This window comes from Rattus norvegicus, chromosome 9, assembly GCF_036323735.1.
Source record: "Rattus norvegicus strain BN/NHsdMcwi chromosome 9, GRCr8, whole genome shotgun sequence".
Taxonomy (NCBI): Eukaryota; Metazoa; Chordata; class Mammalia; order Rodentia; family Muridae; genus Rattus; species Rattus norvegicus.
The window spans coordinates 71,534,941-71,557,417 of NC_086027.1; the positions used below are offsets into that span (position 1 = coordinate 71,534,941).

The 22,477-nt window shown below is 44.6% G+C and overlaps 1 protein-coding gene across 3 annotated transcripts in view; it reads left to right on the forward strand.

Annotated features, from left to right (window-relative positions):
• The window catches only part of Pard3b (par-3 family cell polarity regulator beta), a 1,028,687-nt gene that overhangs the window by 1,002,583 nt on the left and 3,627 nt on the right, over positions 1-22,477 (forward strand). For 2 of the 3 annotated variants that reach the window (NM_001191808.2, XM_063266952.1), the window contains 1 exon segment: positions 10,695-15,406. The exons of the other annotated variant lie outside the window; for it this stretch is intronic. In NM_001191808.2, the coding sequence (NP_001178737.1) occupies positions 10,695-11,052 (358 nt within the window). In that variant the 3' untranslated portion in view covers positions 11,053-15,406. 3 annotated transcript variants of the gene reach the window in all.

Sequence of the window (22,477 nt, forward strand, 5' to 3'; positions counted from 1 at the left end):
TCCCCTCACCACTTGGTGCATTTGGAAGCTTGAAGAAGGAGGAACACCTTCTCTCTACAGCCTCCCAAACAAGCTGGTGTGAGCACATGGGAAATAACATTTTATTTGGTGATGGCTCTTTAGTTTTAAATCACTTCAGCATTTACTTTTAATTAATTTCTTTAAATTAGGTAACTCATACTTGTAAATATTTGCTTTCCTGCGATAAGCTTTTATTTAAATTATTAAAGTCACAGTTTCACGACTGACTTTAAGAATTGAGGTTTCCACTGCTCAGACAGAATGCATGTAGTAATAAAAAGGGGTTGGGGGAGGGAGTCGTCTCATACTGCTGCACACACCCACACCAGACATGGCCAGGAGCAAAAGCAGCATTCAAAGCCATAGGAGACTGGATGAGTTTTCAGTTTTCTTTGAATTGTTCAAGGGATAAATCAATAAGCCAGGGCATTAGGGAACAAATGTAGGGTGGAATAACATCTGAAGAAGCCCCTTCACAATAAAAGCTTGTCTTGCTGTCTCTTTTTGAAATACAGTCATCAGGAGCTCCGGACCTACATATTACTGTCGCTATACAGCCCGGGGATGGCGTGTATATAGGGCCTTGGGATGGGGTGTATATAGGGCCTGAGGACGGGATGTGGAAGTATGGGGACAGTAAGCAACTGCACACGAACACTGAAAATGGGGGAAGAGGAGAAAAATGATGAGTTCAGGGTGAGTTCATAGTTTCTCCATCAGTTTGGGTGACGATAAGCTTTGATTTGCTAGCTGCTCCATTTTGCCAGCATCAGAGCAAGGCTGGACCCTGAAGAAGCTAGTTTAATGGGGCATACTACACAGATGGAGACACAGAAGCAATACATCTCACTTTAATAAAAGATGAAATGAAAGTTAAGTGTTAGTAATGACATTAATAGCCACTCTTACCAGCTATGTAAAGACCAACCGGAGGATTTAGAGATCTCAACCAGAGGGGGAGGTGAGCACAAGTCACCAGTACCCAGAATCCCTTAACCATCTTGATTGCTTACTGAAAATCATCCCCCTAATGCCCTTTTCCAAGTGCTGCACTAAATAATGAGATGGATTCTAGACAAGGGGACTGAGTGGGCATATGGAACCAACCATGCACCTCAGAACCTGCCCAGTACAGATAGGAAATGAAGGCCTCCAGTTCACTGATTTTCAACCTCTAAGTCACAACCCCTTTGGGGGCCAAACAATCCTTTTACAGGGATCACATATCAGATATCATACATATCAAATATTTACAATATGACTAATAACAGTAGAAAAATTATAGTTGTAAAGAAGCAATGATGTAATTTTATGGTTGGGGGTCAGAACAACTTGAGGAACTATATTAAAGGGTCAGAACATTGGGAAGGTTGAGAGCCACTGGTCTATGTCATGGTGAAACACATCATGAAATACAGAGGCTCCACATCAAAATTATCATGGAGAGGCTAACCTCTCCATGTACCTCCACTTACATCATCCAGTAGAAACCAGGGGGTGGACACACTGTTGGGCATCAGGGCAACTGTTCAATTAATAATCCTAAATGTCACCTAGCCATGTCTGTGGAAGAATAAGATTCACAACCAATTTTTTCCCAGGTGACACTCTGGGTCCAGACTGTGCTGCCCCCAAATCCATGCCCTAATACTTGAGGGTGGTACCAAGAAGCTCAGATTACTATTGAGAGAAAGATACCAGATGCTGCTCTCTGGAGAAGCCTGCAAAGAAGGGGAGAGAGTGGCAGTAATGAACAATATCAATATAAAATCCTTGCTTCTCAGAGTCAACTAGTACCCTCCTATGTCCCATTGGCCCCGGTCCATCTTTCTTTCAGCTACCTTGTTCCTATTAAAATACTGGTGTCCCCATTTATTAGAACAGAAGGTGAGACTAGAAGTTTACAAAACTGTCTATAAACCTTAGTTTATTGAATTAATATTACTAGGTGTAAAAACAGGAGGGGCCCAGAGCATTTTACATATTGAAGTGCATACAAAAATTAACAAGACTTAAAATTTGAGACCAACACATCTAAGCCCTGTGACTTCATGCAGTCCTCTGAAAAGGTCAGTCCCCTGCACTAGAAGTCATACTGTTTTCTCACTTGAGAACTAGTTCAATGTGCTCAGAATTGCTTCAGAGATGGTGACAGCTATCCAGCTGTCCTTCCAACTCCCATGAACACATCGTGTAGTGCTGAACTGTCAAAATGCACTTTCTCACACTGGCTATAACTTGTTCTGCTTGTCTGTGAGTCCAGAGTTACTAGTGCTGTTGTAATAGTCCAGTGGAAAAGAGATCCCACGATGAAACCACAGGAGCGAGCACAGCCAGCCACAAACGTGAGGCTGCGTGCCAGAGCAGGATGCTGGGCTGAGTGTGAGTGAGAGCGTCCTCTGGATTTCTCCGGGCCCGCTATGTTATTGCATCATCCTCTAGAATGGCCACTGCTGGAGTTGTGCGTCGTGTGATCCTTACAACCACACTGGTGTTCCTTCAGCCATCCAATGATACCCTATCTATCCTGTATCAGAATCCTCAGGGTGCTTCTTGGGCCCCATCATGTCAACATGGGTTTGGGTGAATGAAAGTATTGGTTGGTAAATACACCCTTGGGTATTGACACCAATATTCAATATATTGGACCCTTGAACATGGGGCCTCGCAGGTAGAACCACACAAATATCTGTTCTGGCTTTTTTAAATGGTACAAGAAAAGTCTACTGTGTCAGCAGCTCAGAGTATCTGAATGGGACTTCACACTTGGAATTCTGGGTGTTTCTTAGGCATACTACCAGGGCTCCCAGCGTGTCTAGCTTCATGGGTTTTCTAAGCCAAAACACTTATTAGGAAACTCTTTTGCCTTTTTTCCCCATTAGATTCATTTCAAAAGTGTGTTTGTAAGTATAACATTTCTTTAACCCAGAACCCGGACATCATAAGCTGGCATAAAGCAAGTGGGGACAAGATTGGCAGTCAAGCAAGAGGCCCTGGCTCTGTCTGCCTAGGTGGACCCTGGGCCTTCCCCACTGCCCACGACTTTCAATCAAGTCACATAGCCTCTTTGTTCTGCCTTTCCTGGTCTCAAGCCATGGATAATACTGCCCTATCACACTCATGAGAAATAAAGGGGCTGACTTGGAAAAACTGCTTGAGATAGGGCTCGTTTGCCTTAGGCACTTGCAAAGGAACTACTCTGCTCACCTTGCTTTGAACCTTTGCAATTCTAAACCACCATCCAATGCTGGTTACGGAGCCCACGGAGCACAGTGGTGCTGGGCCCAGCACTTAGCATTTCTGCTTCTGGATTCCAGAGTAAGAATTTTCAGTGCCAGAATCTTCCTGTGTCAGAATAAAACCATGAAGTGGAAGCTCTTCTTCTTCCCCTGTCACACACACACACACACACACACACACACACACACACACACACACGCCAGAAAGCTTTGATTCCTTAACTGTACTTCTTGCCCAGAGTGAGAAGAGATGTAATGATTACAGGTGATTTACATCAAAATCCTCAGGCTTCGGGTTGATGGGGAGAGGGAAAGGGAACAGTGATTGATACAGGACTCATTTAACCGATAGTAATTTAGAAATCAGTTGAAGGGATGAGGAGATAGCTGTGTCAGCAATATGCAACATCTTCTCCAAGAACGTGTATGTGTGTGTGTGTGTGTGTGTGTGTGTGTGTGTGTGTGTGTGTGTATTATGTTATACCTTATGTAAGTGCATATATATACACTACTCTAAATGTATATATGATCTAACGTCAAGCAGGGAAAGGTGGCTTTTGTGAATGCTGTGCTTTACCTCAGGAATATCCTGTCTACAGGCAGTAGCCTTGGGTTGTAGTCCTATAATGCTTCTCCTGAGAGGCCAGCTTTTAGAATTCAGGACTCAACAGGCCCCAACCTGTCAGCTCCTTAAGTCTGCCCTTGGAAAGGAGCCATCCTGTCTCGCATGACAATCAGATGAAATCCTCAATACATAGATACTGAGATTCCAGAACTCCTGATACAAAAGAAAAAGAGGAAAGTGAATTTGTGGGCTGGTTGGTCAAGTTATGATTCCCTTCCTTGGTCCCCATTTCCTTCTCTGAAATGGATTCCAAGGACAGCTCTTGATTTCCACAAGAACTCCATGTCCCCCTGTGTGACTCATGCTTGTCCTTTCTAATTGTCCCTGACACGAAACTTTGAAACACTCTCACCCTACCCCACTCCCATAAAAGAGGTTATTTTAACAGGACCACTCTTAGGTCTGCAAAAACTCCCCACGTCTGACAGGATGAAGTACTCTGAAGGGCCATGTTCTTTGTCTGTCTGCCCGACTGACACAGAAGCTGAGACTCCCTAGCCGTGTCATTTGTTAGTAAATGAATTCTATTTGTGGCGGCTGATGAAAGACACCAACAGAGAAATCAAATGGGGTTGATCAGACAGCATTTGCCTTCTGAACACTCCGCTGTTGCCAGCTCGCTTTCATTTTCTCTGGAAACATCCCTCTGGTGTTACAAAGGGCCAGAAGCGTCTGCCGTGACACTTGCTTCTCTTTCCAGTCCTCTGCAGAGAACAGCAAGGGCCCTTCCTCATAACAGGATGGGGAACGTGAGTGATGAAAGGGGGAGGTTTTTTCCATAATCATTTCTATATCATAGGTCATCAAATGGTCATTATATTTTATGGCTCTGTAAAATCTGCTGAAATCAAAGCTATGTAATATACTTTGCAGAGGGCTCTGCTAATCCAGGCCAACCACATTCGTGCCTGAACCACGGATGAAGGCCTGGTAACTGGAAACCTGACCCCAAAGGAATTCCAAACACAGACTAAAAGCATCTCTCTCCACATAACACGGGCAGCTTAAGAGCATATTAGTTTGCACTGCTTTTATTTTTTTATTTTTTATTTTTTTACTTTACAAATACTGGGCCCACTCTGTGTGGAACATCTGAAGGAGCAGAGCTGATTCACATCTTGCCAGTGAGGACAGCACCAGGAGACTTGAACCATATGACTTGACTCCGTTCTAACTCCAAATTTGGTTACAATCAATTATTACCAAGAAAAAAAAGAAAGAAAGAAAGAAACCCATTCAGACAAGGAGGTTTGGTTTGGTTTGATTTTGTTTTAATTGTCTTTGTTTAGGCTGCTAACACACACAGTATCTTATACAAATTAAGAGGAACAAGAATTTCCACTTTTGAAGTTTATCTAAAACTAAAAAAAACAAAATCCAATCCACTTTTTGTCAGTTGGGCATTGCCCTTGCTTGTACATTCCTTGTGGTTTCACACTCTCTACTACAAACCTTATTTCTTTACCTTTGAACTCACCTCTTAAAACAATCTTCCTGCTGACTTGTCTCTTAGTTACTCCCCTCACACCCCCAGCCATGGCTACTCAGTGTCAGTGAGATTTCTCTATCCTATGAGGAGCTCATTGGATGACACATAGCCACACTCGTCAACCCCAGGTGTGAGACACATGCATCGTGATCACCCTGGTCAGGGTCAGCGCTGTTAGAAGAACTGAAGGTTACAAATATTCCTCAAGTCTCTCCCTCATCAGAGCAGGTCTTATCCAAACCATTGCCTCTGTTCTCTGTACTGGGAAGAAAGGGCATTGAGTTACAGCAGCTGGTAGACTGCTTTGCATAACCCTAGTTTCTGCCTGTCTTGGGCATGTGTGGTTTATATGATAGTCGTCCATCATACGTGTTTTTGTGGACAGAAGTGGGTTAGTGCTGGGATAAGAGGGACTGGACATCACCCCCACCCTGGAGCTCACTCAGAGCTGGAAAGCATTGATTGCGTGTGAGCTCAACAGTCTCCCTCCAATCCTTTATCTGGAGCCTTTTACTGAACTGTATTTCTAGACATGAATCAAGATGTTCCTACATTACTGGGTTTATGACAGCAATAAAGAAAATTTCCTTCAGACAATTGTGAAGGGATTTCTTAAATATACATAACCTGTACCTAGTAAATTCAGTCTATAGTTCATTTTCTAAAATATTTTAATTAATAGTCTGAGGATTTCATACAATGTATTTTGAATGTATTCACCCCACCAACTCCTCTACTTAATCATCTTCTTCATGTTACCATCCCTTCCCACTCAACTTTCTTCTTCCTCTTCTTCCTCTTCTCTTCCTTTCTTCCTTCTTGTCTTTCTTTTTTCTTTTTTTATTTTTTCTGTTTCCTACAAGTCCAATTTGGATTGTTGCAACTACTCTGGGGATGTCCTGCCCTGTCCCTACTAGGGTTCCTATCATTAAAGAAAGCTGACTCTCCCTGTACCAGCAACCAAAAAATGCCAACAGCTTCTCAACGAGTGGTGGAATTTCATGCCTACCTTGCCTCCTCTGTGCTGGGACTGCGACTGGGCTGGAGCGTGCATGGGTCTTGTCCATATTGTTGCTGTCACTGTGAGCTCATGTGTAACATCTGCCCTGTTGTGCCTGGAAAACTAATAAACTTTACAGTCTTTCTATGTTGGACTCAATCCAATACTTAACTCATTCCCTCTTTCCTTCTTTCCTCTGGAAAAAGTAGAAATCAATCTTACTTCAACCATCATCCATCTCTGAGTCCCACTGAATCTACTCTTTCCTCTTGTTCTTCTGTTCTTCTCCAGCCTCTAACCACATCTAACACTCTCTGGTTACTGTGTACATTTGAGAATTTTCCCTCAAAAAAACTCAGCATGCATTTATGGAGTGCCTCTGAGACACAAAGCCCCAAGGGAGAGAGATGGCAGAGGCATGAAGAGTCGGTGCCCACTTCCAAGAGGTCCACTCCCATGCAGGGTATGAGTACCTCAAGACCAAGGCAGAACAGATGACTAACTAGGGCCAACATTGAGGATGGAGATTGTCTCTGCAAGGCTGGTATACAGATGAGAGGACTGACACTTGCCCTTGCACCTTTCTCTACTCCAGTGAGAATAGCACTGCAGGGAATCTGTCCTTCCCACACCATCCCTGTCCCAGGCATGATTGTTTAACCAAACAGCAGCATAGCTTCTATCTTTCTATATCTACGATGATGGCTGGTACCCAGGGCCTGGCTGACCAACCCAAACAGGCTCTCCTCTCCAGGCCCCTTTTGCTAAATGAAAACTAGAGACACAGTAAGATGTCACAAAGTGAAAGTCCTCTTGGAAGGAAGCAATCTATTTCTTACTTTACATGTAAATAACCTGTGACTTTGTCTTGTTTGGAAAAAATGGTCAACATTTATTATGTGCACTGTTGCATACATCTGTGTGGTTTGAAACAGACCTGAAACCATACCTAAGAGTTCCCAAGCAAAACCTAAATCCTCTGGCTTCCAGCTTACTGACAGGGAAAACAGAAAATTAAAAGGAAGTTTTCCCTCAGAGACTCATTGGGTTTGAATATTTTGGTCCCTAGCTGATGCACTGTTTGGGGAAGGTGTGAAATTTTTGGTCCGTGTGACCCATCTGAAAGTAAGTGGATTGCCTAGAGGTGGATCTTGAAGGTGATGTCCAGTTCTGGTTCCCACCAGCGCTCTTAGCTTCCTGATCCCTGCTTCTGTGTGAGTGAGTAGCTTAGCCACATACCCCAGTTCATGATGTTGTTCCATTGCCCTCTCCACCCATAAGGATGGCCGTTCCTTTTGAAACTGTGAGCCAAAATGAACTTTTCCCCACTTAAGTTGTTTCCATCCCATTCATCTTGTCTGTGCAGCAGGGAAAAAGTAACTCATATAGGAGGTTTTCTTTTTTTTTCCTATAAAAATTCCTATGTTTTTAAAGTAAGTGTATGTGTGTGTGTGTGTGTGTGTGTGTGTGTGTCTGTGTGTGTGTGTGTGTGTGTATGTGTGTGTGTGTGTGTGTGTGTGTCTGTGTCTGTGTCTGTGTGTGTGTGTCTGTGTCTGTGTGTGTGTGTCTGTGTGTGTGTGTGTGTGTGTGTGTGTCTGTGTCTGTGTGTCTGTGTCTGTGTCTGTGTGTCTGTGTCTGTGTGTGTATGCACATGCGCTCTAGTATAGCTAGATCCCATGGAGGCAGACTTACAAGAGAATGTTAGCCATTCCATGTGGGTTCTAGAGGTAGAGCTCGAATCCTCTGCAAGAGCACCCTTAACCATTGAGATATCTCTCTAGTCCCCAGAAATGGTTCTTTTACATGTTTATGTGAGTGTGTGCATGTGATCACATTCACAGTAGTTTAGAAGCTGTTCTGGTGAAAGTCTGAAGGAAATGATAGGCTCTAAGGGGGGAAATATTATGAACAGCAGCCCTGGGAGGAAAATGCTGCTGGAGGTCTCTGAACTCTCAATAGTGTTTTTACAAGCCACTCATTGTTTTTCTTCTCCCTAAAAAATTACAAACAATAACTCTATGATGAGTTCTACAGAAAAAGACAATTTCCAAGCCACCACTGCTTGACAAAGAGCAGCCCTCCACTTGGTGTCTGCCACATGTAAGCAAACTCCCCAACATATAATCCACCCCCAGAGAAGCCCTCTGGGGACCATGATGCTATCTTGGGGTCACCTCCTCTTTGCAGTGAATGCTGGAGCGTCTCAGGCCGAGGTCTGGGAGGAGAGATAAGCTCCTTTCTGGCTGTGTATGCACACTGTGGAGTCACTCGGGTTTGCAAGTTGCTCAGGGTGGCCTCCATTCCGTCACCACTTGATCTGGATCGTCTCTCCACAACTTAAAAAAGAGAGAGAAACCCCCCAAGGACTTCTGTCTTTTATAATGTTCTGTTTTAAAAAGGTGAAATCTTAAGAGAGAGACCAGGACCCTAAAAAAACAGTCCAAGGCCTGGAATTTCTCCTTTCTCTCTCTCCATTTTAAACAGGAAACATTCCCACTCAGAGTCCAGGGGGAGTGTTGGTTGTATGTTCATTTTAAGGTAGATAATGTTTGTGTGTTGCAAATGTCAGTGATTTATCCTAAGGACGTAAAACGAGTGCAGTGAGACCACATGTTTCACTTCACGCAGCGAAATACCTCTGGTAGCGTTTGAAAGGAAACACAGGTTAAGGGTTTTTTTTAAAGGGGTTTCTGCAATCTCCAGGTGGAGCCAAATAGAAATGACTATAGCGGCCGAAAGAAGAGGTCTTTAATTTTTTTTAAACAATAAAAGACACAATGAGTGCTGGAAATTTTCTAAATAAAAAATGAAATTGTCAAGGAAAGGGATGGTGAAACCGGGGTCCTTTATTTCACGGGGGCCATGGTGACAGATGACAGGCGATGTATGTCTGCTCTATTTGTCATGGACAACTTAGCATAAAGCAAAGCAGCCCGAACCGAACAATAACAGCTGATGTTATAAATAACTTGTACGCAAACAGCTTAATTTTTTATCTGAGAACTCTCACTAACTAAATCACCCCCAAATTCATGAATCCATCATTCATTATCATACATAGCAAAATTAGGGCACAGGCACACACAGATAAATGTTGATGGGGGACTGTATCGCTCATCCTTACGGCTGTGATCACACACAGCTTTCCACACACTCACTCCCTGAGCTCAGAGCTTGTCAAACCTTCATTGATTTGGGGAACATTCAGGGCTGTTTTACCATCCAGCTCCACAGATTACAGGGTGATTTTGACCCTCATTGACAGTGCCTGATTAACCACAGGCATGGTGTTCTTACAGCCCTGTCATTCCTTTCAGGTATCCAAGCCGTTGGAGAGCTTTTCAGTAACCATTATTATTTCTGTTTCTCCTTTAAAAAAATAAAAAATAAAGAGCCAAGGAATAAAGAAGGGACAGATGTGGTGACGTGGTGAATGGTACTGGCAAATGTGTGCACAGAAGGTTGATGGATTTTAAGAGCTGCAAACAGAAGTCATGTGTCTCACCCTGGGCTAGCCAAGATGTCATCATCTGCACATTGTCTAGCAACGTGTTGTTTCTGTTATGGGGGGGCAGATCAGGCGATACTTGTCTTCAGTAGAAAGTTCCAGACAGACTCATTTTCCATTAGTGTGTGTTCTGGCCCCAGATCTCTCTGCATAGCCTTCCCCATTACCCAGGACAACTTGGTTTTTGCTACTGACTTTGTGGTAGACTTAATTACCTTTATCACAGTTCAAGATGGGTAGTTTCCCAGCCCCAAGTTGCGAGGTCTTTCAGGAACAATAGAGGAATGCATAGTAATCCATCCAAGGGTGTGACAGCAGCCACCCAGACTTAGCCAAAGCCACTCACAGCCTTCCAGGAGCACCTCTGCCATCTAGGAGGGAAATTAGTACACTTTATGAGAACTCTGACCTGGAGTATTTGGGCTACCATATCTCACACAGACTGGAGCTCTAACAGTCACAGGCTTAGCTGAGCTGTAATAAAAGCAAATATAAAAGGGTATAAGCAATATAGGAATGTGTTTCTTCTCATGTGGCAACGTGATGTAAGCAGTCCTAGGAGACATAGTGGCTTGTGGTACTAAGGGCCTGAGTTCTTGCATCCTGGTTGCCCTTCCACGGAACATGGTTTTCATCTTGAAGTCTGAGATGGCAAAGCAGAAGGGGGTCCTCTCTTTCATAGTTTAAGGGTAGACATCACATCTTCTAGTCTACCCTTATCCAAGCCAACTGCAGTCAGGGCAGACACATGTGCTCTCCACTTGAGAGCAGCAGCTCCACAGTTCCTGACGCATCTCTGCTTTCCTTTCTAGGGGAGGCTCAGCAGATCCTGTGGACTACCTGACAGCTTCACCCCGAGGGCGCTACAATGAAAGAGAGCTTCCATACTACCCAGGGCCTCATCCTGTGCATTCCCCAAGAGGGAGCTATCCCAGACCCCCGGATCTGAGGGTGACCGATCTACGATACCCACAGTACTACCCACCCCCACCAGCCCATCAGCATAAAGGACCCTTCAGACAAGATGTTCCTCCGTCACCACCTCAGCACCAGAGAGTACCAGTCTACCAGGAGATGGGCAGGGCAGGGCCCCGAGGGGGCAGCCCTGACCAGTACCCCTATCGTAACCAGGATCCCAGGCAGAAGAATCCCATGACTGCAGCAGTATAGCTGAACATCCCAGAGATCTGCCAAGCAAGGAAGATATCCAACATCATCTTTGCCATTGCTAGAACCTAAGGCCTTCTCCGGGCTAAGGTGTCCCATGGTACAGCATGGCTCTTGCTTCCTGAGGATGCATGGCCTAACTGTATCAGAGGAGAAAAAAGGGACAAGGGTGTGGGGATATGGATTCAAAAAGGAAGAAGGATACGATCATAAAAACAGTATTTCCTGATACTTGAAAGGCTTGCAGAATCGGTTGATTTGGTGAGAAAGACAATTGATTGAAAATCAATAGAGCTACACTATAGTAGCCCCTGGCTAGAAAATCAGCGCTACTTACAACCCTTACAACCCCACACCCCACACCCCACACCCCACACCCCACACCCCACACCCCACACCCCACACCCCACACCCCACACCCCACACCCCACACACAGTAGAAGCAATAGTACAGAGGCAAGAGTCTCTCTCTCTCTCTCTCTCTCTCTCTCTCTCTCTCTCTCTCTCTCTCTCTCTCTCTCTCTCTCAGTCAGGCCTAGTCACCCGTTCAGAGACTCAGCCCTATCCTTGGAGGTGTGGGACCTACCAACTGGCAGAGTAGAGAGGCTGCAAATAGGCATCTTCAGAAGCACAATGTTCTCACTGAACACAAAGCAACCACATACACGACTAGTGACCTCTTGGAAACCCTAGACCCAAAGGAAGACTGTATTTCCTTATTTACAGTCTAGCTTGGGTTCCCGGTACTACTTGTTTGATACAAGCCTTTTGCACTTCCTTGCTTTTGATATAAAGGACAGTAATTTGAATTCGAATGCAGTATTAGTGTCCTGGGAGGATGTGAGCTGGTCAGAGCTTCCAGAAGGCAATTCTTTCCAAGCACCACAGTGAGCAGGGGAAGAAGGTTGATGCCCCATGGTCCTTGCTTTCCTCCCTCCTCGTCCCTGGCACGCTTGCTTGGAGATAGCTCCTTTCAGAGTCTTCCTCAAATGCCTATAATTACCTTAGCCTTCCACTTAAGGGCTCAAGAATACCTGTGAGTGGGGTGTGTAAAGAAAACAGAGCCTGCTGCCCAGGCCACACGAGTGTCAGTTCTAGACACAGTGCCGAACAGTACCCATCTGCCCTGGGACAGCAAGTAGATGGAAGTGTGTGCGTGTGTGTGTGCGCGCGCGTGTGTGCGTGTGCGCGTGCGTGCGCACATTCAAACACATGTGACTTGCAGTATGGAGAAGAGAAGAGAAAATTGCCTTCTGGATGTTTAATGAGGAAGGAGTCAGGCAGGGAAGTGAAGGGAGAAGATGGTAAGATTGAATCAGTCTGCATCTGCTCACTCTCATTAACAAATGTCAGGGCAAAGCTAAGGTCTTCGCCGGATTTAAAAGGAAAGGTATTCTGGCTCAGGAAACTGAAAAGCCACCCTTGCTTCCTTGGAGCTCTCCTATGCGTGTAACACAGCATCTGAAGCTTCCTGTGTGTGCGTGCGCAGACTGACACAGCAGAAACAGCCCAGCATTGGGGGTTCCCAGAGACCGATTCGTAGTTTAAACCTTTCACATTCCCACTTCACCCCACCCCTCCAAAAAGCCTTTAGTTCAATATAGACATATTTTGGCTGAAAGTAGAATACCACTGACCAAACCGTTTTACTGAATTGTAGTGTTCTAGATCCGTAGAGTAGTCATTCGGTCCAATTGTTCTTCCTTTTTTTAATCTAAAATATTTTTGTGACCAGGAATGATGCAAGTGCTGGTTTTTGACGTAAATAGCATCATTTGCTGGACTTAGGAGAGATGGTTATCGAAACCACAATTGCCGTGGCCCTCTGAAAAATAGACTGTCGAGTTGCTTTCTGTCCTTCGCCATCTCTCTTCAGCCAGCAACCTTAAATCATATGTAATTTGTTCAATGGAGCAGAGGACCCCAGGCTCTGATTAACAAGTTATTGTGGCTACACTCTAGGGTCCCTGGCCACCATGCTGGAAATGGCCTTTCCTTTGAGCCAAGGAATCCTGAAAGAAAAATGCAGTGTGGAATTGACGGGTGTGGGGAGCATTAAATCAACTCTTAAGCCAGGAATGGTACCATGTGTCTAGAATCCCAGCAATCAGGAAGCCAAGGCAGGAAGGATTTGAGGTGGAAGCTAGCCTGAACTCTAGGTTTTAAGATCATATAACAAGACCCTGTATTTTTTCTAAAAAACATCACTCTTCATTGTGTTCTATATTTTCCTCAGATTTCTGTAAAGCATTGATTTTATCCACGGCACAAGTTTCCCCTTATAAGGAGGCTAGATAGGCCACTTGCAGGCTGGCCAGGGGTAGGTGACAGTGGTGTGCTACAGAGAACTTGGCACTTGAGGATAACTGCTCTGCTCATGGGTTCCAGCTCCAACACGCTCACCCTGATTGCACAGCACCCCTACGTGCAGGCTTCAGAAAAGCTTCTCCAGACCTTGGCTTTGTGTTGTACACAGTCAATCCAATAGCTGCTAATCCTGAGAAGCCCACAGAGGTCCAAATGTATTATTAAAGAGAACAACAACAAAAGTCAAATGAAACAGCTTTCTGTTCTTGCTTAAAGTATAGCATTCACTGCATCTGATTCTACCCTAAAGAACTAACATTGTGTTTGTGACCAAGGCTGCATCAAGCCAAGCAATGGTTAAGAACAGCTGGGGCAGTAGGCTTTATCAGTGCCTGTGTAGCATCCAACTGTCTCCCCTCCACTGCTGTAAGACCGTTTTTTCCAAGGCTCCAGCAAAGCATGTGGCTGTCTGGAAGGCCAGGCCATGATCAGCAGGTCCCCCAGGAGAGAGAAATAGCTATCAGTATGTTTACAGCCTTGGGAAAACTCATTAGGGAATCTCTCTGTAGCTGGGAACTCTAACAGAGAGAAATAGTTTTTAACAAGAGCTACAAACCTGCTACTGGGCCCTTCTTCGCCCCCTTTTTGTATGACTAGAAAGATATGAGAGAGGAGATCCACTGAAAGCCTTTACTCTCCCAAGAATTCGGCCTTCCACAAGAGAGAGAAACGTGCCTCATGGCTGAGGTATCAGCCCTGTTGGCTTAATACTGTTTCCCCACAGGGCCAAGTCAGTGGACAAACAAAGGAACATTTTCTTCAATCATGATTTCATAGCAAGCAAAGCTTAGGGAAAAAAAAGTCCGAAACTCATTATTCTTCAACTTTGAGAACATCTATATGGGGCCCACAGGACTACACGGAGCAAAAGCCTGATGTATTCAATAGCACTGTAGAGAAACAGAACCTTGGAGGCTTTATGGGGCCTTGTCTCTACTACTGACAGAATAAAATTAAAAAGAGACCCAGTGCCTTGATTTTTTTTTAAGCTAGACCTACCTTATGAAGGAAATCCTCCTGCAACTTCAGGATGATCCGAGAACTGTTTTCTCTGTTCCCTGGTCCACAGTGAGACCAAACCTAAAAAGAATAATTACCTTTCCCTCACTGGAAATCAACAAATTTGTTTTTTTTTTTGTTTTCTGTTTAGTGATTGAGCAATGTTATAGAATTTCAGGCCTGTGGAAGGAATTGAAAAGTGGTGGATAGAGGAATGTGTGTCTGAAAATTCCCATCAGATTGAACACCGAGATCCACTGTGCGCAGCTTTCAAACTGCATTAAATTGGGTAGACATCCCACTGCTTCCTGGGTCCATGCAAACAGAAAGTCCAAGTTTTATACAATTAGGCGGGAGGGTGTTCCATTCAGAAAAGTCCATAGTAGTGTTTCTCTGCTCTCTCAGTTCATGCCAACCTAGGGTAGAAACGAGGCTACAGTGAGACAGAAAGGGGGATTCTTCATAAGGTATCCCTACAAAGTCACCTTTCCCATAAAAAAGAGGAAAAATAGAGACTAAAATAAGCCAGGACTCTCATATGCAACTGTGGCTTCCAAGTACAACTCTTTCTCCCTCCAGTCATGTAGTCGCCCACAGACTGGCTTTTAAAAGCTAGGTTTGGCTGCTGAGTGGGAAGTGAGCCGTTCCCAAAGACGCTTCGAGCCCCTCTCTTGATCACTTCAGAAAGTGTTCCGTTCCATATGCAGAACTATTTACTAGTGCAACATAAAACAAAGCCTGTTGTCTATACCCTCACTTTCTGTAGTCTTCCCTGTTCTTTTATGATTATCAAGTCATCTGTTCATACGTTCTAAAGATACATTATGTGAAATCATAGTTTGGCATATGGGAATGGAGAGTGAATTCTTTACAAACTTTTTAAAATAATCCCATTTATATCACCGAAGACATTTTGGATGTTATTGTATATGAGTATATAAATTTTTCATGTTTTATTTTGCATTGGAATAAAGCTTTATTCAGTCAGTGAGATATCAGTATCTTGATTTGTTTGGGGAATCTGATGAATGATGCTCCCCCTACAAATACAATGATTCTCAACCTCCCTAAGCTGCAACACAATAACACAGTTCCTCATGTTGTGGTGACCTCCAACCCTAAAATTACATCATGGCTACTTCGTAACTGTCAGTGCGCTGCCCCCCCCCCCCCCGACACATAACTGTAACTTTGCTAGTGTTATGTATCATAATATAAACACTTTTTGGAAACGAGGTTTGCCAATAAGGTCAACACCTACAGGTCTGAGAACAGCTGCTCTATGCCCAAGAACAGCAACAGGACAAAGGGGCAGCATCTCTGTGCTGCAGGCAGACAAGGTTGGAGAGAGAGCAGCTGAACTGCATTGTGCTCCCAGTATTGACTCTAGCCAAGTCCACTGGAAACTCTGGAGAACCATGGACCCTCACAGCTTCTCCAGATAAGAGTGAGTTAGCTGGCTTTTATGCCTCATGGCTACCCCAAGGAAAAGACCTAGGGTCAGGCAGTTTTCTTCAGTTGGGTCCCAGCACTTGGGACCATCTTTGGATAGTTTTCACAGCAGCCGAGAACGTCATTCTTTTGTGGAGGGAGATCAGAGCCGCCCATCATGGTAGCTACATCATTCAACATCGATTACCCCTTTCATTCTAGAATCACTCTCACATCGCCTACAGAAGATCATCTTTAACATCTCCAACAAACCCCCTCCTCTCTCTCCTGACCTTATTCTCATCTCTTTCCATATTTCTAGCAAGTTCATAGGCCCGGCAAGTTCAGCAAGGTTTCATTAATCTCCCAGCTCTGACTCAGCTTGCTGTTTTAACTCACATCCTATTCTGAACAGTCCTGCTTTTTTTTTTCCTGGACAGTAATACCCCACAAGCCCTCTCCAAAAATACCTGTCCTCACAATCCTGTGATGAACAATGGTACTACCACACCCACAGCTGCAAGGCAGAAATCTGGAAGTGGCTATCAAGTTTCCATTTAAACTCTGCCCTCATGCGTGTGCCATATGTACCCTGTAGAGACCCTATAGCAGTCCTCAAGCATGCCCACCCTTCCTGGTGTTGGCACAGCCAGGCTCATCCAAGGCACTTTTTCTCCTCAGCCTCACCCACAGACATCTATAGCATCTCATTTATCTCTGAGCTCCCTCTTTCCAACCACCTCCACTCTCAAAGGCCTGCTTTCGTAATTCCATTTTCCTGGAATACCTCATAACCCCTCATTTATGTGGTGGCCTGGAACTCTTTTATACTGTATTATGCATGCACCCCTAACTCTCTACTCCTGGTAGGGGGGTAAAGGGGAGACATTTTGAAACAGAGAACTGGCCGAATCACCTAGCTAGCTGCCGCAAGAAAGAATATTGAAAATTGGTAGACATGGATTTAAAACATTGATTAGGTGCTAGCCACTGATTTACTGGGTAACCTTGGGCAAAACACTTATCTCTCTGGCATTTCTAGTGAAATGAACTTCTCTGAATCTCACAAAAGAGCCCACTGTGTGCACCTCCTCACAACATCACTTTCAGGGACAACAGCTTGAGAAGGACCACTTTGGAAATATTCAAACCACAGGGGATGAATATAAGTGACAGATTTGGGTGTCTTCTATTCTGGAGACTAAGTTATTAAGCATTTATCAGTATATATTGGTAATAATCATTCAGAAAGGGCTGGCATGATGAATCAGTGGCTAAGAGCCCTTAAGCTGATGATCTGAGTTCAATCCCTGGAGCCCACAGTGGAAGGAGAAAAACAACCCCCAGATGTTGTCACTGAACTTCCACAAGTGTACCATGATTGTGTCACAGCAATAGGAGCATAGTATGTCCATTAAGTTTAAGACATTGAAGTAATAGTAGTACAGACGGAAAACAAGGGACAATGGCTGAGGAAGGACAGCGGGTCCTTAAATCCCTGACCAGGCAGCTCTTTCCTTAAAAGTCTTGAAGTTATAGGTGAGAGACTGGCTTCGTCTCACACTTTGAAATCAAAGATTCCTAGGATCTAAAAGACCTGATGCTGAAGACCGCCATATGCCAAATTTCTTCACAACCTGGGTTCTACCTGGGGCCTCACTTTGACAAGGGAGGCCAACGGGATAAAACAGGACATGAGGGTTAATCACTCTTTTGCCTCAAACATGGTGACAGAAGTATGGGTTTTTGTGCAGGAGGACCTAGACCCCATCTTCATGGGGGAATCAAAACTATATATATGATGATCATTCATTGGGATTGTATGGATTCCACTTGAGAGAATATGATACGTGCCTGCACACTGAGGCCTCAGAGTTTCTGGTCATTCCAAGAGTTGCAACCCCCATAGAAAGCTAAACATGTGACTGTGAACTTATTTCTGGAAGCCGTAATACAAAACTCACCTCAACAATTCAGCAAACATTGAACTCCCCTTCTGTTTGAGCAAGGTACAAGGAACTCAGTTATCTGCCACTGAACAGACATGGCCGTGCCCCTCCTCCCAGCACAGAGTTGGTAATTCCACACTGTGTGTTACCGAGATACCTTCTGCAGATCCTCAATAAAACTTTTATGACCCGTATTACAGTGATTAGTTCCCAAGTCTGTGTGGCCATCTAAGGTGTACGTATTTGTAACACATTGCCTGGCTCTGGCTTTATGCTCAAGAAATATTTGTTGAATTCATGAAGAAATGAGGTGTGGGGCTTCTTTCCCTGAATTGCTGGGTTGCTGACATTCCACCTGGAAGCCCAGACCATAAATCTCCAAGGCCTGTTGTTAAAGTTCTCCTGGCATTATTCTTGAAGTGAAGGGTGTTAGCTCACGCGAGCATGCCGGAGCCTAATTTAAAACACGAAAAAGCAGGCCAGGCAATTGTAAATGCAAGGGGTAATGCATTATTTAGAGGGTAAAGAGAGACTTAAGTAAAGAGAAAGTGGATTACTTAAAACCGACTAAGATGGAAATACTTTTAGTCCCACACGATTACTATTATTATTGTATAATTCCTGGATTTTAGGAAGCGCCTTGCAATCAGTTACTCTGCTCTTTCCTTTCAACAGCCATCAATGGTGAGTTGGAAGAACTCTCTCGAATCTCCACAAAAAAAAAAAAAAAGAGTCCTGCGTACAATGGTTCCAAAATAAAGATTTAATGAAAGCTGTTTAGACACATCCAAAGAAACTATAGGTTCCTTTGTGTCTTAAAAATTGAAGTTCTCTTTTAGTGACCACACTTTTCCTGACTAATTATTGTTTACATGTCATGCTGAATATTTCGTGATCACAGTAATTTTGCCATCCCATGCAGTCAAAGAATATCAGGTTCTTACTTACCTTACATTGGAAGAAACTGAGGCATCCAGACGTCGACACCCTATAACCTAGGACAGCAAAGGAAGGAAGGAAAGCTCAATCTACTCTATACTGTCTCTTTATGAGTGCTTCCTTTGTTGTGGACAGTGTGCTGGGCTCTCCCTTTACAGTGGGAGTGGGCACTCCTGCGAATCTCAGTAGAAGATCCTCTGTGACGTGCTCCAATGTGCTTCACTTCTGTGCTTCCCTTGTCACTAGACACAGTTAAAGCTGCTTCTGCTGTCCCTGTCTCAAGACTCGTGTTAGTTACAGTTCTTGCCACTGTGACAAAAGTGGCTTGGAGAAAGAAAGACTTTGCTTTGGCCCTTTTGGTCATTTGAGTTTGGAATTCTTGTGGGTTTTTCTTTTTATCCCTCATAGTTTAAGGGATGTAGTCCATCACAGCGGTGGAGGTGGTGGGACCATGGGGCAGTTGATCAGAGAGAAATGAACGCTGGGTCTCCACTGTCTTCCTGACTTTTCCCATCTTGTTTCAGACCATGGGATAACACTTTCCACATGTTCAAAGTGGGTCTATTCCTCCTCAGGTAAACCTTTCAGGAAATCCCCTTCTAGATATACCCAGAGAGAGGAATATTCTAAATGATTCCAAATGCAGTCAAGCTGACAGGATGATTACCCATCACACCAATTTAAATATCATCCTTTGAACATGAACCTGGGGTTCCTTGAAAGCAGCCCTAACCCTACACAATCCTCAAGTGTCTACTAAATACTCAAGTTTATTAAGTAATAATGAATGTGTGACATCTTTAAAAGAGCTTGAACTGAATCCTGCCAACCTTTGCTTAATTTCTGAGCTCTTATACCTACTTGATTTAATAAGAAATACAGCTCAAAAATGACAGTGATGTCCCACAGACCCCACCACGGATAGCCTGAGTTCACACCCGCAGGCTCTGAGGGGAGAAAGCCATGCTCAGAAAGAGCTGAGGCCAGCCAGGCAGAATGTACAATGCGTTGGAGGGAGCGATACTGCCCCGAAGGCTTGTGGGAGGAAACCAACATTGACCAGAGAGTCAGGAAGTTCCTATGGAGATACAGCATCTGAAATCACCTGAAAGGACAGGAAGAATAGAAACTGGGCAGACAATGAAAAACATTGTTTTTCCAGATAAAGAACAGAAGTGAAGGGTCTAGGTCAGCAGTTCTCAACCTGGGGCTCACAACCCCTTGGGGGGGGTCACATATCATATATCCTGCATGCCAGATATTTATATCATGATTCATACAGCAGCAAAATTACAGTTTTGAAATAGCAATGAAAATAATGTTATGGTGTGCGGGGGGTGGAGGGAGGGAGGTCACCACAACATGAGGTCGAAGCATTAGGAAGGTTGAAAACCACTGATCTAGGTGGAACCAGGAAGCTCCAAATACACATGAATAGGAAGCAGGAGGAGGGTTGTAGGTTGTTGGTAGGTAGTAGCCGGTAGCTTTCAGTACCTAATCTGAGCCAGAGATCAGCCTAAATGTTCCGAACTTACCCATAGGATCTTATGATTTATGACTTATGATCTTAGGTTTATGATTTCTAAGTCAGAGCTATAAAAGAGGACAACTTGTCTTTGGGATTTCAGATCCCAACCAAAACAAGCTACTGAGTTTCTTGAAAGAATCCCTCACACAAATGACCACTTAAATAAGAACCACTGGTAAAAGCAACCTGCACAGGGAAAACTCTAAAGTTGGTTTGCTGAAAGAGGAGGGAGCCAGCTAACACGGTTACAAAGCTAGTTTCCACGTTCATTGGGTAGACACAACCCCATTCTACAGATGAGAAAACTGAGGATCTAAGAATCAACGAATGAAGCATGCTACTGCGGGGGACAACCAGCTTTGACCTGTACCCTGTATTCTCTAGGCAGTGATGAAGGACATTGAAGATGAAAGAGAAATCCTACCATCCTTTCTTTAAATTATTTGTACTTTCCCTGACTTCTACCATTTAAAGTGTGTGCAATGTTAAACATAATTCTGAACCTGTAAATGCAGATTTTGACATTTCAGTTTCGGGAACAGTCAGCCTTATGTTAGTCCCCCTATATATTATGTCATAATCTATATAGACAGCAGTTTTGAACGGTGTCCAGGCAAGTAAGTTGTACTTCTGGTTGAAGTCAGACAGGTAGATGAAACTTTGATGACTTAATCCCTCCAGCGATTAAAGGTATGAGCGAACCCGGACCCTGCGCTGGAAAGAGGCTGCCAGAAAATTTATTAAGAGCCATAAAGTGCAGGGCCATAATTTCAACAGGTTATCTCGCTTCCGCGGCTAATTGTTTTCCAAGGCTTGCCGCCTCAGACCCATTCAGCATTCTTATCACCTGGGAAATCCATGCTCCTCAGGATCCTTTCCAGCAGGCAGTCACCTCTGTCCCTGCAGTCATGGCGGTATTTTTGCTCAAAGAGTTGTGGATTAGATTTAAGGGCCGTCGCAGCCACAATGAGCAGCCTTGCTGATCTTCAGTGAGAACTGTGGCATCGCCCTTTGATTTATGGAGAGTGCTACTCAAGCCCAGACCTCAGCTTTATTAAAGCAGCTTTTAGTCAGCATTAAGCCTCCCCAGCTCTGAGGCTCCCAGGAGCTCCACCAGCCCACAAAGTCCCTTTGATAAGCAGCATTCTGGGTGACTTTACTGTTGGCCCGCCCACGGTCTTCCTTGACCTTCCAGGTGTGAGCTGGGGGGGGGGGAGGGGAGGCGGGTGAGGGGAGGGTATGCGCAGGCCCAGCCTCCCTTTCTAAGTGGCCTTTCAATATCCGTTTTCTGACCCCATCGTGACCTTCTCAGTATGGCAGTGTTTGGCTTGCGGCTATACCTCTTCATGGTGGATTTCTTTCTCTGTCTCTCTTTCTGTTGCCCATTCAGGCTTTGAAGAGGAAGCCTTAAAGAGAGGCAGACACACGCCTTTGGGACCTGCTTTCAAAGACACTTGCTCTCTGAGCTGTGTTTTGAAAAATCAAGTGAAAGGGTGGGGAACCTCCCACCACCCAATAAAGGGCACATTAGATCAAAGGGCATTTACATGTCCCCCCCCCCCCCGTGAACAGTTATTTGATGGTATCAAGTGTGCGAACCATACTATGAGCATGGAACTTTCCTGGCGCTGTTATCTAACCTCGTCCTCCAACACACAGCCTGGGCCTGTGCAGGGGAGCTGAAAGGGGATGCTATTCACTGCAGATACCAGAGTACCCCTAGCTTTTTCCAAGTGCTCCCCCATGTTTCCCCTCCTCTTTGTCACTCCAAGGAACACCTTGAAGCAGGGCAGATAAACAGAGCCACCTTAGGCCAAGATAAAGCTGGGATACCTGACTGAGGCAGTCATCCATTGTGTCCCTGTTGAAGCAGACGGAGAGCCACACAGGGCACTCTGATGAATGGGTTTACAAGGAGCTCTGGCGCCAAAAAGCTGGGTGACCCAGGCAGTGACTGACCACCTGCTAGCTTCGGCTACCTCCTCTGTATTTGATGAGCGCTGACAATCATGGTGACTTTGAGGTCTACTGGAGACCACAGGAAACATTTAGCACATCAGCTGAGCTCTGTGTTTGTTACCATCCCTAGCCCTGGTTTTCACAAAGAAACAGATTGAAAGTGCATATAGCACACAATTACCAGGAGGAATTTTCCTTTTAATGCTCGTCTTACAGGCACATGACCAACACTTGGTCAGGTCACGTCATCTGGCTT